The sequence below is a fragment of the Rhynchophorus ferrugineus genome, unplaced genomic scaffold (assembly GCF_030347505.1).
Source record: "Rhynchophorus ferrugineus isolate W39M unplaced genomic scaffold, kcgeb_rfMv2 rfM5, whole genome shotgun sequence".
In the NCBI taxonomy this organism is placed as follows: domain Eukaryota; kingdom Metazoa; phylum Arthropoda; class Insecta; order Coleoptera; family Curculionidae; genus Rhynchophorus; species Rhynchophorus ferrugineus.
Window position 1 is genome coordinate 19,751,326 of NW_027472584.1, and position 18,899 is coordinate 19,770,224.

General features: G+C 31.0%; 1 protein-coding gene across 2 annotated transcripts in view; it reads right to left on the minus strand.

The window, feature by feature from the left end:
* Nucleotides 1-18,899, minus strand: part of PlexA (Plexin A) — a 366,159-nt gene that overhangs the window by 7,611 nt on the left and 339,649 nt on the right. For both annotated transcript variants that reach the window (XM_076405520.1, XM_076405522.1), the window contains exons 4-9: nucleotides 17,502-17,630; nucleotides 5,280-5,380; nucleotides 897-1,026; nucleotides 676-838; nucleotides 402-610; nucleotides 9-342 (exon numbers count right to left, since the gene is read on the minus strand). In XM_076405520.1, the coding sequence (XP_076261635.1) occupies nucleotides 9-342; nucleotides 402-610; nucleotides 676-838; nucleotides 897-1,026; nucleotides 5,280-5,380; nucleotides 17,502-17,630 (1,066 nt within the window). The remainder of the gene's footprint in view (nucleotides 1-8; nucleotides 343-401; nucleotides 611-675; nucleotides 839-896; nucleotides 1,027-5,279; nucleotides 5,381-17,501; nucleotides 17,631-18,899) is intronic.

Consider the following 18,899-nt stretch of genomic DNA (forward strand, 5'->3'; position numbering starts at 1 on the left):
TTACTTACTGTGTATATTGTCAGGGTTATCAAGTGGTTTGGAGCCTCCCCAAATAACAGCAAATGTTGCGGTTATATTTGGAGCTCTGGAGGAATACGAAAATTCCATCGGATCACAGTAAATGGTATCACCGAGTAACTGAGCGTTGACACTGGTTACTCGTCCTTCGATGTTGAATTGACACACAAATCGCGTTTGTACGATAAACTGTCCAATGATATGTACTTTGACCCTGATCCCCTTCTTGATGCCAGAAGCGACCAGGATCTCGGGAGAAGTACCTACGGTCAAATTTATAGTCGGACAAAACCCAGGTCCCGATCTATAACTCGGTCCAGCTCGCTATAACAAGATTGTTTCGGTTAGATTTATAGTGACAGTGATATTGGTGAAAAACTTACGCTGACTCCAGTAACTAAAATATCGTTTCTGCAATTTTCCGCAGTATCATGCGTACATCTGTGGCCGTCAACGCACCAATCGCATGGGAACGATGACGAGACACACTGCGTACAGGAGCTGTACGTGTTACAATCGAAAAAAGTGAAATTGGTCGCGACAAAATCAGGCCCAGACGTCATTCTCACCGATAACTTCGCGGTAAAGTGGTCTAAAAAACGGAGAGATGGATAAATTAAAACGTCGGTTCCTTTTTTATTAACACGAATGACTTACGTTGTCCTGGTGGTATCGAAGGTAAAGAATCAGTCCTGGGAGTGGTGCAATTAACACCAGAACCTTTTCTGGTTGCATTTGTAACAAGCGTCTTATCCAAGGCGGTAAAAGCGCACAAAAAGTGACCACTTAAACTGGGCAAATTGTCGATTACAAGATCCAACTAAAAAGGATGTATCAATTAATTATCTCCGATATTATTAATGTAATGAATGGTATACCGTTCGTGCAGTTGTTCTTTGTAACTGATTAGGAATAACCGACGTTATAGTCGTACATCTGCCGCTCTTATAGCTAATCCAATACAATGGGTCTTTAGCTGCGTCTTGACAATCCGATCTCAAGCTGCATCTGTAAGAAATAATCGAGTATGAATTTGAGAAAAAAAATAACCATGCCTTTATAGTGTTATACTACGGTTAATGAACTTTTTGAGCACGATATCCCATAACAAATATTATAAATAAGGTTCCTGGTATATAAAACAACGTAAACGACAGCCAATATACGTGACCCCTCGTTAATACTAGCCCTGAAAACATGCAATGAGGAAAATGGTGTTTTTCGCATTGGATTTTTACAAGCAAACATAAAACCTGAAACGGATACACTTTGTACGACAAAAAAAACTAATAACTTTTTTTACGATTCTAGGTTTAAGTTCGACAATTTAACCCGGCCTGCAGAATGAAATACTGATTTTTTTCTCCCTCATATTCATCGATAATATGTTATAATTTTCGTTAGGCATTCATTTGTTCGAAAATAATAAGAAATATAATAATATTATGTCAAAGCGGTGAATTAACGTTGACATATGTCACTTTAGACACATCATGTCAAAATATTGTCATTAAGTTTTATTCATTATGTGTCATTCCAAAGTGCAAACAAAATATTTTTCTATGCTTAGAAAATGTTAAAGTTATATTTTTTGAATAGTATTGCAGGAAATCATAAATTGACCAATATTTAACTGAACAATTAAAAAAACTCGAAGACGTGCTGCAACCGGACGCACAAACGGTCTGAAACATTGACATTAAAAGCAAAACAGTTGCTATACAAGAAAAAACGCGACAAAATGATTTTGTAATCAATAATGTTACTTTGTAATTAATCTCTGGAACCTTTTCATGTTTGCCGATTGGCGAATGATCGTCAGGTACTGATAGTTCTTCAATAATAACATAACGGAGACATTCGCCACCTGACCTGTATGTAGTTTGAAAAAAAAAACCAATTATATTTAAAAAAGTATCAGCGTTTAAAGTATACGTTCTAAATTTCCTAATATCTTAACCATTTAAGTAATAATTTTCAAAATATTCAAGAAATTTAATCATCATTTAGTGTTACCCATCAATTAATGTTTAAATTACGTTTAAACGGAAATAAAAATCCATAAAATCAACGTAAATTGAACTTTCAAGAAACAATTGATAGCTTAAACATATTAAAATAATTTGTGAAGAAAGATTTGTTCAAAATTATTCATATTCGATCAACAACATCTGATGTACTGAATAGTGATATTAAGAAAAATATTTGTTAAGTTAACACTCTATATTAGAAATTCTCGAAAAATTTTATGAATCGAAGCATCCCTTCTCATTCATCGTATTGGCCAGATTTAGGTTATATTGACCATTATTTACAAGAGACCTCAAAATGTGGATATAGACTTGACTTAAACGAAGAAGTCTTAGTAGAAAATAATTTTTTATTTTGATGATAAGACACGGTTCTGTGAAAAGGGTAAATACGAAGTACTGATGAACAACTCAATTTGTACTTTACCGAATTTAGTATAAAATTTCAGATATTGATTGTTTTTCATTGTGATAATGAATGTGATAACGAATAAATAATATTAGTGTGTCAGAGAGAGAAAAATATATTTCTTGGTAATAAAAAAAGAAATATAGACATTTTCTTCGAACACCCGCCAATGACATACGTTTGTTCTTGAAATCAGGAAAAAGTATCTAACACATTGTAGCTTCCAGCTCTCTTTGTTTCCAACCCAAAAGTTATCTTAAAAAGGAAAAATTTCTGAAAGTTACCCTACAGTTTATAAAACAAAGTTTTGAGGTTCAACTATCGAATACAGAAGAAGACAACTTGTACGTTGTGCGTTAGATTGTTTCTAAGTTTTTTTTATCGAACATAAAGTTTTTAGCGAAAACGGTAATCGACATATTTTACATTTTTCTGTTGGGCATTTTCTGTAATTCCTAGAGTATTTTAATTAATTCTCATATTTGTATGTACGAGGGTCAATAAAGCAAGAAAGTAGTTATTGGACAACAACAGGAAACATTTTTATAGGTTAGAATGATCTTTAGGCTAGTTAAAAAATAGGAAGACATTTTTTGTCAGTCTTGCATCGATGACAGCGTATAAAAACGTCGATTTCTATCTTAGAACCTTTAATAACTTCGGGTATTTTCCTATACAAACGGAAAGTTTTTACTAGGCGGGCTTTCATTTTATCGTTCGACAATAATATCTCGGTTTAAAGTTGAATGGGGTCGGGCTGCAAGTAAACAGTCTTTTGTAAAGGTGGAGAAGCTCTTTAATATCTATCTTCCTAGTTATTGATTCACACTTTGGGTCCGTATTTTCACCGATTTAAAAGATCCTTTCCGCTACGTTCGTAATTGTCCTAAATTAATTCTTTAACATCAAATTCATTTTAAAAATATAACCAGAAATTTGAAGAAGATTTATATTGTTAAATATAAAGGTTAGTATTCTCAAAATGTATTTTCATATCACAAAATAGAATTTCTCTCTATCTTATTATTATAAATCAAAAAGTTTGTGATTATTCGTTACTGTCATCATGGCCATTATAATTTGTCATGATACCAAATGTTCATAGATATGAGTAAACATTTAACACTAAATTAACATCACGTTAGACAAAAAGCAAAACACATTAGAACCAAAATAAAAAAACTATACTGATTAGTCGGAAGATACTCTCAACTTGATCTAAAATCAAGGAGGTTGATCTATAATACAATTGTAAAGCCAATTTGGACCTATGGGGTGCAAATATGGGTTTGCACTAAAAATTCAAATGAACTAGTCATACAACGCTGTCAAAACAAGGTTCTTCGATTGATTACCAATGCCTATCGCTATGTACCAATGAAGAACTGCACGATGACCTGGAAATCAAATGGATTTTCGAAGTTGTGCAGGATTTAGCCTTGAAACACGAAAGAAGATTACTAAATCATACTAACGTGGAAGCAATACAACTGCTGGACAGCGCGCAGGATGTCGGGAGATTGAAGCGAACAAAACCATACGAACTTATATAAAGTGTATACCTTTAGTGTAAACTATAGCTATCAGATATTTTAATTTTATAATTGAGGAATACATATTGATGTATTTTCTCGCACTCGTTTTGCTTGTGAATTAATTCAACTACATAGGAAAAGTAATAATAAATTAATTGTAAATTAAGATTGTACTAAGCGTATCTAATAAAGATGTTATAAGAAAAAAATAACATTGAATGATCAATGGATTCACAGGCATTATTAAAAGAGAACCCACGAAGACAGATAAGTTTGCTTAGCTATTACAGGAACAATTACTTGGATTAAAACCTTCTGATTACAACTATTATAGAGGAAATTAATAGATTCGCAACAAGACATGAGGAAAGATTCCCATGTTAATATTGAACTAGTATAGTGAAATGTACTAAATGGTAAAAACACTGAAAAACGCTGCTGACGTTTATTTTATTTTATTAGAGACTAAGTAAGGGCCAATATACCTAGATAAGTACCTAGTCACTGTAGAGACCAATTGTAAGTTAGTCGGCAAAGACTATGTTAGTAGTAATAAATTAATAAATTAAAGAAATATTGCCAAAAACATATGAAACATATTTAGAGATAAGTAATACTTTGAAAAATAGTTAGAAATAAAACCTTCAAAATTAATTCACAGCCCATACACCGTCACCAAAAATAAAATAAAATAAAAATACCTTTTAGTGGCAGATATGAGCAGTAAACGAAATAAAAAGTTAGTGGTTATTGAACGTATAACTGATATCAACAAAAATCGTGAAAAACCTATTAGTGTCACTAAAATTTTGCGTCATTCCCAAAGGAGAGCTACGAGAAAGCCCTTCTTACGTGCTTCAAATAAGAAAAAAGAGATTAAAACGATCCGACGATGGATCAATGGAAAACGGATTTTTGGGAGTGACGAATCAAAAATTGGGGTCATAATTTGTCTGCACTGGTTACCAGATCTTAATCTAACTGAATTGTGAGAAAATACTTTTGTTTTTTGTAAAAAAAAGGGTGAGAATGAGTTGTAGTATTACATTAAGACCTAGAAAGATGATTATTTAATGCATTAATGATGAAATTAAAAAGTCATATAATATAAACGAAAGTAATTATTAAAATATAATAACCCCAGCTTTTAACAGTCATATATATTACTTAATTAAACTTAATATCTCATTTCTACACTATTTTGTATACAATTTTGTCTAAATGAGAATAGTTTCAATGACAATTACGAACTCTCCATGCACTTCTCTTATAAACTGAGTTACTTACTTATTTTCAAGCGAACACCATCCACAATAAGGATCTTTGACGCCAAGACATTCCATGCAGTTCCTGTAGACTGTACATTCTTGAACTTTTACTTTGGAGACCTGAAAATAATACGTTTTAATAGATTTTCACACATGACTCGTAAACGCATTTAGTTTCTTTCTTTTAAGTGGAACTGAGACAGAGGCTGACTCTAAAAACATGGTAACTGGAAATTGGTAAAAAAATGGTTTTAATAAAAAAAATTCTTGAAATTGTTACACGTTTTATCAGTTTTTAGAACTTTTATCACAGTGTTAATATATACAAAAAAGTTTACTAGGTTTAAGAAATATGTGCAGAAAGAAATATTAACATGTAAATTATACACAGTTTCGAACTATTCACAGTTAGAACAGCTTCAAAATGATATAATTCTTATCACATCTTATATATCATATCTTATATATATTATATATCAACAATTAATTAATATAAAATATTAAATATATCTGCATTATTAAAAGCTGTTAAAACATCTTCTAAATATACGTTTGTGTGCAAAAAATGACTAATACATACATTATAAATTTTTGAATTGTCTGAAGCTGTTAAAATAGTTTCAAAAAATAGTTCCAGAGCTGTTATATCGCATTCTTTATGTAACCAAATATCAAGCCAGTACAGTAAAAAGTACTTTATATCTTTAAAAAAGAATAAAAAGAGTGTATATGTTAAAAAAAACAATATATACTGATAGTAATTTTAATATTTACCATTAGTTATGCTTTAAAGCTTTTAAGAACATTCTAAATTATATGGCACAACAAGTAGTGTGAAGTTATCTGCTAATAATTTCATTATCCAACAATTAATTTAATGAGCTTCGAGGTAATATTTAAGGGCTTATTGAAATACTAAACCATTTATCAACAACGCCGCCACCTTATATAAACAGCTGTTATGTTTGATATCCGATATGATATACAATAATTTACATTTTTTCCAAATTTGTTATTGAAAAAAATATTTAATAATTTTAATTTGAATGGGTTTCTTTTTTAATACGTTAAGTTTATATATTTTAGTTGATATCGATGTAATTTTATCACGTGAATAAGTTGGAACTTGTTGAACACATGAATTTGTCACGTAACAATTTAAGTATTGATCGTTTTACAGGTAGATGCACCCACATACGGTTGCTTTTTGTATATATTATGACGTCAGAATTTTATTTCGAATACCATAGGTGTTTTTACGTGTCCAATAAACGTTAGGGATATAATAATTATTAATTAAATCACTTTTGTTTTAGACAAAAACTTGATTATGTGGTTATTAAAACAATTCATGTAATCGATTATGTGTGAGAACAATGTCTGATTTTATGAATACAGATAATGTAGTCAAATAAATAATGAAATTGGATGAAGCAATCAAAAGAAGATTAAGGAATTGTGATTTATGATCAATTTTTGAGTTTCACGAGAAGTAATATTGACAGAAAATGCTTTTTATTAATTTCTTTCAAGTATAAATGTCATAAAACTCACGTATCGGCATTTTGGGGCGCTCTATATATAACAAAATTATATAAATTCTTGATTACTTAATATATTTTTACTGTTGTGTAAGTACGAAAAAAATCGAGTATTCGATTGATTTTCATTACCGGAAAAAACTTATTTTTATTGCAATTTTTACAGGCCAATGGCAGTAGAATCAGCAGGAATTTCGTTAATTTACTATTTGATTCGGCTAACGTTTTTAATCAGCCCTGTTGACTTGGGTATAATGAAATTAGTTTTAGTATGGGCGGGCATAAGCTGAGCGAAAAGATCGGTACGAATCAGTCGGTATTCCAAAACGAGTTGTAAATAAAACTTGTTAGAAGTTAGTATCGAGTTAGAAATAGACATAAATTATCTATTTGCTTTGGTGTATTCTTGCCTATACGGAAATGGGTTGGTGAACTCTGAAGGGTCTTGACGAGAAGTTTGTCGAATGTCTTGTTGTTGTTCTGTCTTAGTTTAATCGGTTTATCATTATATACCGGAAGGCTCCTATTATACCTTTATCGCTCTATTATTGTTCTCAATGTTAATATATCAGTTTTCAATTTGCGCGCAACTCGTACGTGATCGAAACTTATAATTAAATCACATTTCATCAGTTTGAGCTGGATATTTATTTATTAAATATAAATCCAATAAAAATCCCCGCTTATATCGAAAATATTTTTGTTTTAAATATTCAAAACTAATATGTAACAAAATACGTTAAATATAAAATGACATTTTCGTTTTTTGGTTATATTCTGTATTGTAATCAACATTTTCATTTTGATTTAACAATTTAACTTGAATTATCAATGAGTTTTTACGTAATATTTATCAACAGTTTCTTTTTTTAGGGTAACATAAAAAAATGTGAGTTAATACTGATATATATTTTCAGATTTACGAACAAATAATAATATCTGAAATTTGTTTTACCACATAAGATTCAAGAATAATGTATCAGTGTGCAATACTGACTAATCTTAGTTAATATTTATTTAAATTAGTTGATGAGTAGTAACAGGTCAGTTGAAAAGTCCACGGCCTGACATATAGATGGCGTTACTAGAATTAAATCCATATCTTTTTTAGTTAGCCCTAACCCTGAAAAGATGCGTGTATAAATTTGACAGCTGTCGGATCATTAGTTTGTGAATTATAGCATTTTGAGTGAAGCAACTTTTGTTATTGTGAAAAAATGGATAAAAAGGAATTTCGCGTGTTGATAAAATATTACTGTTGAAAAAATACAGTTGACGTAAAAACTTGGCTTGATGCCGAGTTTCCCCAACACTGCCCCAGGAGAATCAACCATCAAGGATTTGTATGCTAAGTTTAGGCGTGGCGAAATGAGCACCGAAGATGGTGAACGCAGTGGACGCGGAAAAGAGGTTGTTACCTACGAAAACATTTAAAAAATCTACAAAATGGTTTCGAATGACCGTAAATTGAAATTGAATGAAATAGTAGACACTCTAAAGATATCAACTGAACGTGTACATCATATCATTCACAAATATTTGGGTATGAGAAAGCTCTGTGCGAAGTAGGTTTCTTAGTTTCTTTATTTTCATTGACTACCTTGAAAAAGGAAGGACTATGAAGAGCGACTATTACATAGCGTTATTGGACCGTTTGAAGGACGAAATCGCCGAAAAACGGCCGCATTTGAAGAAAAAGAAAGTGCTGCTTCACCAAGACAATGCACCGTGTCACAAGTCAGTGAAAACGATGGCAAAAATCCACCAATTGGGCTTCGAATTGCTTCCTCATCCACCGTATTCTACAGATCTGGCCCTCAGCGACTATTTCCTGTTCTCAGATCTCAAAAGAATGCTCGCTGGGAAGAAATTTTCGTCGAATGAAGGGCTGATCACCGAAACTGAGGCCTATTTTGAAGCAAAGGACAAATCGTACTACAAAAATGGTATCGAAAAGTTGGAGGGTAGCTATAATCAGTGTATCACCCTTGAAGTAAATTATGTTGTATAAAAAAACTAATATTGCCAAAAAAATGTGCTTTACTATGGTAGCCCGGGGACTTTTCAACTGACCTGTTATCTTCAAGCTTTCTGTCTTCCTACCGGACTTTAACACTCTTTTCGTTAGGTGTTAAGTATCAATTCTTTCTCTTTTTTGTGAGTATTCAGCGTCTTTTGAATAAGCAAATGTTGTGGCAAAATTGTAGCAAATATTCAAAAATCTTCTCTCTTACTCACATTTTCATATAAAAACATTAATCAATTTCTTGTTAAAAATTTTTTACACGAAACACATTTATTCAATTATTAATAAAAATTGAAACAAAATTATTAAAAAGTATTATTTTTAATTTAGTAGTAAACTGAAATTTTGTGTTACTGAACTGGTTATTAGTAACTTCCTATTAAAAATAATATCCGATGGGATGTACGCTTTTTGTAGGCTTTTGGTTAATGAAGACTATCCTCGGAAGGTCTCTGAAGTTACCGAACTTAATTATCTTATTTGATCATTCCGCTTCACATGGTATTTGGGTTCATCAGATCAACGAAGAATAAATTCTCTATAATAAAATACACACTTTAAATGTTTTTTTTTTTGGTCGTTCATTATTTCTGAAGTACATCAGTATTGAAGAGGATAATTTTTTTTCTCTCTTTACTATAATTACGCCTTGGCTTACGTATTCGCAGCTGGAATATAATTATGTTCTTTCGGTGCTTATGGACGTAGTATAAATAAGAACGCTGATGACATAATTATACTAATAACACCTGTTTTCATCTATCTGGTAATTTATTTAACCAACGCAAACGAAATTATTCAAAAGCGAAAAACTTCCGAAGGAAAAAATCGCAACTCCTTTTCGCTTTTGGTTAAGTTGTTTCTGGCAAACTTCTTCCAAATCCAATATTTCCTTTTAATAATTTAATAAGTTGACCGAATCCGAATCAATAAAATTAAAAGTAACGTTCAATCTGAAAAAGTTTCATTGAACACCAATCAAAGTTTCTGCCTGCGAAAGGAGTAAACAGTAAATGATAAGGCTGTGACGAACTTTGGGAGTTCTTTAAGGGTTCTTTTGAGTCATATTCTGCGGTTATAAAATGCTGTTCATATTTTATAAGAATAAATTAATCAAAAAAAAAATGTAATAATAATATAACCGAGTATATTTTCTTTAGATGTTTGGTATTTCGCTATTTTCTGTGGTAAATATTCATAGTTTCAATTTTCTAATTAGTTTCAAGCATTATAATTGGTATGTTTCATGATTAAAAATGATAGTAGCAGAGATCATGAAAATAAACACTCGTTCTATATTTTTTAAAATTTGTTTTGAATTAATCTTTTAGAACGTCAACAATCTGCCCGTGGGCAATAAGTATTATTGTATGATTTCCATTATATAATATCACCATCCTAACATGTAGAAGATCACTTCAGTAAGTGATCTGCTGTACAACTAATAATTTAAATCTCATTCTAGATACTATTCTAACTTATTCTAGAAATTATTACATTTCACTCTATGTGTCTATTAATCAGTTCGTATGGTAGCTTGCGTTTGAGCCTACGCACTTCACTGTCATCGCACACATTTAACTGTTTGGCGAGTGCATTGGGATGCACTAATAGTCTTTTACAGTACTTCGCATCACACTTGTTATGGGTTCTAAGGGGATATCGCATTGAATCAGTTTGTTGCACACGTAATATGGGGCATCGACGATGACTCGCAACACTTTATTCTGGAACCTCTGGAGGATATCTATGTTAGATTTGCTAGTAGTACCCCACAGTTCAATATCATAGATCCAGATGGGCCTAAGTATTGACTTATACAGCAAAGTCTTGTTATTTGGTTTAGTTTAAGCCCAAGCTGTTGCGTTTTCTCACTATATGTTTTTTCCATGTCGATCAAAAGCATTCCCAGATATTTAACGTTGTCTGCTTGCGGAAGTTCATGCTTATTCAATTTTACTGAGGGACATATTCTTATATCTACAAAGGGTGAATGTCATATGGGTAGATTTTGTCTAAGTTGCTAATTCAAAGTATATAACTATGGGCGAAGAACACTGCCCTGCGGAACACCCGAATATATATGCTGTAGGTCAGTGTATTCGTCACCCTGTTTGACAATAAAATGTCTGCCTGTGAGGTACGATTTCAGCAGTTGAATGTACGTATGGGGCAAAAGCTCTTTAAATTTAACATGCAGTCCAATGTGCCACACCTTGTCGAAGGCCTGAGAAATATCGAGAAATGCAGCGGAGCAATATTTTTTATCGTTTTGTTTTTGTTAATTTAGTTGACTAATCTATGTATTTGTTCTGTTGTTCGGAAGCCAAATGCTTCCTTATGATGGACTGGAATAATATTTCTCTGCTCTGCGATTAATTTTAGTCCCTTAATATATAGTTCTTTATTGACGACTTCAAACACATGCCATATGTCTTTGCTTAGTCTAGATATTTTTGAGGTTGATTTTCAGGCCATAAACTTGATCAAACTATCCTTTAGATCATGATGTCCCACTGTTCAGAGCAATGAACATCATCAGTCGCAGCTTTAAATTCAACATATCTCTCAATGATATAATTTATATTATAATTATATATATTTTTGAGACTTAAGCTAATTTTTTGCTTAAAGCAATCGAATTTTCATTACTTCTAATTTCTGCTTCAAGCATTACCAAATCTAATTTCAGTGTTTCAACTGTGTAAATGTCAGTAGTAGATATTAGCAAAATAAGAGCTTGGAGGAGATAATTGTATTGACGTCAGTGAATAACTTAATCACCCATACGTTTTGAATTAATTATATCCGCATTACCTTTTTGCCATCATCTCAGAACCTTTTCCTTGATACTCTACCCAATTTTCCAATCCATATTCACATAATTGAAGCCCGATTTCTTCAATGGCGCCTCTAATATCATATTTCAGAACGTCAATCGTCCTTGGATTATAGGATCATACTTTTTCTTGCAACAATTTTATAGCCTATCGCGTTATTGGCTTTGAATGCAGATAGAAATTTGAAGTTCATCATGTATTAATTTGTTAAAGAAATTAAAATAACCCGCAATTCGGATTTTGAAACATTTTCAATAAATTGAACGGAAAAGAACGGATATCCTTGATAAAGATAGTTAATTTTCACTTAATAAATATTGCAGCGGACCTTAAATAATGATGGAAACTAGCGAATCAATATTTGACGAGCTCAAGAGACTGGGAAACCATTTTTAAATAGATCGTGCAACTGCCAGTTAATAGGTAATTGTTGAAAAGCTCCTGGAATTGTCAGAAAGTATGCCCAATGGCGAATTGCCGGCGATCTATAATTTAGTATCTTAACTGTTTTGTAGTTTCTGGCATTATTAAAAGGGTTGATTACCTGCGATAGCTTTCGGATAACAACGAACTTAATTTTGTGTACCGAATTGGGTCGTTAGATTATCTTTCGATAATTAACTAGTTAACAGTACGAAAAATGTTTTCAAATAAAATTAGAGCAATTTTTCAGTGTATTTTTAGGAAAATTAATAGTTTAAAATAAAGCATTACTCAATACGTCGGTATATTTTACCTCTCGCATAAAGATACGAAAGAATCGAAAAATCCATGTTAAATTTCCGTATAATTCAATATAAGATATGTGATATAAACACAAATCCAATAATTTTCTCAAAAAACTTATTTCACTGTATAACTCAAAAGCTACTGGTTCAAGAAAGAATAAAATTTTCAAAATATATGTATTTTGGAGTAAAAGAAACGAAAATCCACGTTAAATTGCTTTAGAATTTCTAATTTTTAAGATATGTTACATGAACAGAAATCTACTCGTTTTTTGAAAACACATTTCTCTTAGTATAAGCTAAAAACTAAGCGCTGTATAAAAATTAAATTAATTGCTATTAATTCAGCGAAAAATTCTTTATAATATCTGTAATTTGCATTAATTTACGGTCATTTGAACAAAAAAATAGAGTAATAAACTTAAAAATGACAAAACATCGCAAATTTTCACGAGTAGATACGTACAAAAAGTGAAAAAGTGAACATTTTTTGGGGCGAAAGACACGAAAATCCATGTTAAATTGTTTTACAATTCATAGTTTTTAAAATATTTAATACTTGAAATTCAATATTTTTTTGAATACACTATACTACTTTAGTATAACTTCAAAACTAAAGGTTGCATGTTACATTGCTTTAAAATTTATAATTTTTAAGATACGTGACATAAACAATCCAAAATTGTTTTAAAAATTCACTTTTAATTGCATAACTGAAAAACTAAATGTTACAACTTATTAATATAACATTGAATTCGTTGTAACAATCTTTATAATTCCTGTCATTTTTAGTAGTGTTCAATTATTTGAACAGAAATGACAGCAAAGAACTTGAAAATGATAAAAAAAATATTTTACTTTTCGGATACAGATGTAATTCTTAAAATATACCTATTTAAATTAATCTATAAATTATAATATTTAAGTGGTAATTTCAGCTCCAGAAAGTCACACAGTTTATCTTTTTTACTGGTTGAAAATAATAGACAGGTTATTTAAGTAATAAGTAAAAATAAAAAAGTAACTATAATGACTTAAAGTAGTAATACTTCAGCATCTTCGCCTTTACCTGCAGATTGATACAACTACCAACGAATAAAAATAAACAAGAAACTTTCGGAAGTTAAAAAACTTAATTTTTTTCGAGGTTTTTTTAGGTCGGTGGACGGTGTGGACATTCCGCCAATAAAACTTTAAATCTAATTCCAACTTCCCTCAACGCCCACTCTAAAAAAACCGTACATGAGATAAGCCGGTATAAAAACATTTTATTTTGTTTTCCTATAATTAACTGAGTGGCCGGATTCGGATAAAAACTTTTTTGTCGCTGTTGTCCTAGAACCGAAAATAAATTTTTCTTTCTTTCCTTTGCATTTTTTACTCGTAAAAGAAAAATATTCCCAATTAGTTTTACTTAATATGTACGGAAACTATTCTACCAGAACTAAAACAGAACGAACTGGGTCTAAAATAAATATTTAGTCTTTTATATAGTGCTTGGTATTTTTTTAGGTTAGTACAACTTTCAATGAGCCATCACACTGACGTTCACAAACAATGGAAATTGATTTTTGAAATCTTTATTTCATTCAGTGAACCAATGGAGTATTTCCAGAATGATATTTTTTATTACTGCTTATAAGTCAATGTTTTGAAACATCTAGTACGTTCCTTCACTATAACAGAGTTTTAAATGAGTCTTTTAGTCAATTATTTGTTCCATCCTAATGCCTTGTGTATTAACAAACTATTTATCTTGAAATATGCTGAATATATCATATATTCTGGTTGGAAACAGTTAGACTATCATGGATGCCATGGAATGTCTTAAAACACTGTGATATTTTAGACCTAACCAAACAATTAACAAATTCTTCAAAAATGAAGAAGAATGATTACATGTCTATATGAAAATTATCAGAAAATAATCAAACAACAGTTGGGGTATTAAATTTAACAAAATGTATGACAAGTGTGTTCATGTCAACTTTCATGGAACTTAATTGTAACGGTTTGTAGCGACCTTGAGGCATGTCGAATTTTACATCGTGGAATAACGGTTTACAAAATACCCAGAAATATAATCCCAGATGTTGAACACGGGCACAGGGTGCCAGCAGCGCCAACTAGAACCCGATAACGAATAGCTGGCGGCAACCCCGAGACGTTTATCTGGGATGTTATTCAAGAGATTTTCGATTCATTCAGTGCTCAACCATCGTTTGGTTTAGACGTGCCACCATCGACTGGCCAAGCCTCGTCTCCAGGTAACACCGCTGCCATCCGTTTTATCTAATTGTATGTTTCACATTTTTAATAAATAACTTGCCAATAAATAACGGTCACATAATGTAAACACCACTGTTTCATTTCGTTTTATCTCCATTCACCGAGCCACATCATTTACCCTAAAGGCTTATTAAAATTATCAATATATATTGCAAAAAATTATCGATATTTTCTTTTCTCCGATATATCGATATTTTTTGAAAATATCGATATTTTTCTCGATGGCCGACACTCCTACTATATGCGGTTTTGAAATAAAACGCTTTTTGTGCGCGGAATTTAATTTTAGTCTTCCGAAAAGTTGTTGAATTTGATTTTTAGCCTAGTATTTAACCTCATCACCTTTAAACCGTTTTTCGAGTGGAGGTAATTATCAAAAGTTTGAAAGAGTTAAATCAGGCGGATAGAGCGGTTTGGCGAAATAAGCGGAATTGACTAGAATTGATGAGAAAATGATGAATGTTGTAAAAAAAGAACCTTCTTACTGATCATTATTCTGATCATTTACTGATTGAAATTAAGTTCGCATTTCCTGTTAATAAATAAATCACGCATACTTTAAATAAGGATAGTATAATTACTTAATAATATAGGACGAGAAAGAACTTTTTTAAAGAAAGACACCCATAATTATTTATTATTTTTTTCCAAATATATATTTTTAATAAAAATAATCGAAACCATGAATATTTAATGTCGGAAAATTCATGGCGAATTTCCATTAAATTTGCATGCCTATTAGTGTCGGCTGTCTTATAAAATGTTAAAACTTTGACCAGCCGAAGAGATTTTAAAATCTGTATAACAAAGTTAAGTAATTTCAGAATTATGTTAAAAAAAAAGACAGATTTGAATACTTTCGTAGCCTAATAAACCCCCCGTCAAACTGGAAAAATAATCTGAAGTATTTAAATTACCTATGTTTTTGAAATGTATTTTTTGGCATATTAGGACGAAGAGAGAGAGAGAGGAACTGGTGGCTTAAATTGGGGACGAGGAAAACAAAGGAAACTTTTAAAATCGTTATACCTTCTTGTTCCACTGATTTCTTCACCAAAAACAAATTGATTTAAGTCAAATCTCAGTTTACACGTTGTACAAATTGTTTTACACCATTTTTTCATTCGTTTAATTTTAATTAACTCGAAATTGCAGAACATGTTTTTCCAGTCATCTACACCTCTATATTCCTGATGTTATGAACCAGCTTATTGGTCAAAAATAGAAGCAACTCTTTCATATTAGAACACAAAAATGATGATATTTAGTATTAATAACCTCTAATAGCTGTTTCTTATCCAACAGGTTATTTAAGTACTAACTAAAACATAAAAAATAACTATAATATATTGACTTAAAGTAGCAAGACTTCAGTGTCTATCACATCTACCTGATACAACTACCAACGTATAAAAATAAACAAGAAACTTTTGTAAGTTAAAAATCTTTTGATTAATCTTAATTCAAAATTCCAGAAAACTTTTTTCCAGTCGGTATACCTCTATATTAGGTGCTGATGTTATGAATCAGCTTACTGGTCGAAGATAGAGGCAATTCTTTCAGATTTGAACACAAAAATGATGATATTTAGTATTAATAACCTCTAATAGCTGTTTCTAATCCAACAGGTTATTTAAGTTCTAACTAAAAGATAAAAAATAACTATAATATATTGACTTAAAGTAGCAAGACTTCAGTGTCTATCACATCTACCTGATACAACTACCAACGTATAAAAATAAACAAGAAACTTTCGTAAGTTAAAAATCTTTTGATTAATCTTAATTCAAAATTCCAGAAAATTTTTTTCCAGTCGGTATACCTCTATATTAGGTGCTGATGTTATGTATCAGCTTATTGGTTGAAGATAGAGGCAATTCTTTTAGATTTGAACACAAAAATGATGATATTTAGTATTAAAAACCTCTAATAGCTGTTTCTTATCCAACAGGTTATTTAAGTTCTAACTAAAAGATAAAAAAATAACTATAATATATTGACTTAAAGTAGCAAGACTTCAGTGTCTATCACATCTACCTGATACAACTACCAACGTATAAAAATAAACAAGAAACTTTTGTAAGTTAAAAATCTTTTGATTAATCTTAATTCAAAATTCCAGAAAATTTTTTTCCAGTCGGTATACCTCTATATTAGGTGCTGATGTTATGAATCAGCTTACTGGTCGAAGATAGAGGCAATTCTTTCAGATTTGAACACAAAAATGATGATATTTAGTATTAATAACCTCTAATAGCTGTTTCTAATCCAACAGGTTATTTAAGTTCTAACTAAAAGATAAAAAAATAACTATAATATATTGACTTAAAGTAGCAAGACTTCAGTGTCTATCACATCTACCTGATACAACTACCAACGTATAAAAATAAACAAGAAACTTTCATAAGTTAAAAATCTTTTGATTAATCTTAATTCAAAATTCCAGAAAATTTTTTTCCAGTCGGTATACCTCTATATTAGGTGCTGATGTTATGTATCAGCTTATTGGTTGAAGATAGAGGCAATTCTTTCAGATTTGAACACAAAAATGATGATATTTAGCATTAAAAACCTCTAATAGCTGTTTCTTATCCAATAGGTTATTTAAGTACTAACTAAAACATAAAAAATAACTATAATATATTGACTTAAAGTAGCAAGACTTCAGTGTCTATCACATCTACCTGATACAACTACCAACGAATAAAAAACAAGAAACTTGCCTTTAATTTTAATTAATTCAAAATTCCAAAAAATGTTTTTCCAGTCAGCTCTATCTCACAATATTATATATGATAATAAAATTTAATACGGTACCTTTCGAGCGGTCATAACGTAGAGATGCATTAGTTGGGAGTCAAAATGCAAGTCTTGATTTACTGGGGACTTTTCTTCAACGACAATATCGCCATATTCTAGTGCCGATGTTTGAGATTCAACCACAACCTGAAATAAAGAGAAACATAAATAAAATATTCTAAATATTATATATCTATTCGAATTTAGTCAAAAAATTTTAGAATCTTACAATGAAGAAAAACATATAATTAATGATACGGCTTTAATAGACCGTGTAATTACATCTTTGTAGTAGATAACTAGCCAAATAGGTTAGCTGAAATGTCTATGGATCAAACACATATTAAACATCACATCAATAACCGAACTGGCTATTGGATGTGCGTAATGCCAATGACAAATAACAATCAAAATAATCCTTAGCGGATAATACCGATGATAGTGGTAAATATTGCTCTTGTTTAAATAATAAATTACCCACCCACAATTCGTAATAGCATGAAAGCGTAACGGGAGATGGAATGATTAAATTTTACTATTAGTAATAAGGTTTACGATTGCTGTGTGTATAGAATGGCATAGTGTAATCAGTCATCGCGTCTCTATATGTACAATGTTCAGAACACAAACTTTGCATTCAGGCTAAATTATTGGATGGTTAAACTCAATATTCGTTTGAAAGTCTATTGTCAATTTATAAAAGGGAACAATTAAATTCTTAACACATTAAACAAACAGAAACGCGAAGTTTCTAATTAATGTTTTCCGATCGTTTAATAGTATCGCTTAATATTAACACCTCCAGCTAATATGGATTTATATATACTACATTAAAGACGTGTTAAATCATTAAATCTGTTGAATAATAACAGGGAATCTATAATACCCTCATTATTATTGAAATAGCAAATAATATAATATAATAACATTTTTCTTTTTATCTTAGTTTATTAATGATGTCAGTGTAAACAGTAAAATACAAAATGGTCCAGAAAATATTTTAAAATGTTTTCACACACACACACACACACATATATATATATATATATATATATATATATATATATATATATATATATATATATGTGTGTGTGTGTGTGTGTGTGTCTCCTTTTTACCAACGGGGGTTTATCTGGACCTACAGTTTAACGTGGGCTCCGAACCACGGTCCTCCTCATCAAGCTTACCAATTAGCGAGTGACCAACTTAGAAATCATCCCAGAAGGCATTCGATCTTACCCAGGCTGGTTACTAGCGTGACTGGGATTATTTTCCTTCTCGGATTTTTCACTCTTGCCTAAGGTTAATTACAAATGTTAAACGGTCACAAATATAAATTCACGATCATGCTCCAGCAGGATTCGAACCCGCGTCTATCGAAACAGTAGGAGGACCGACAGACCTGTCTTTAACACT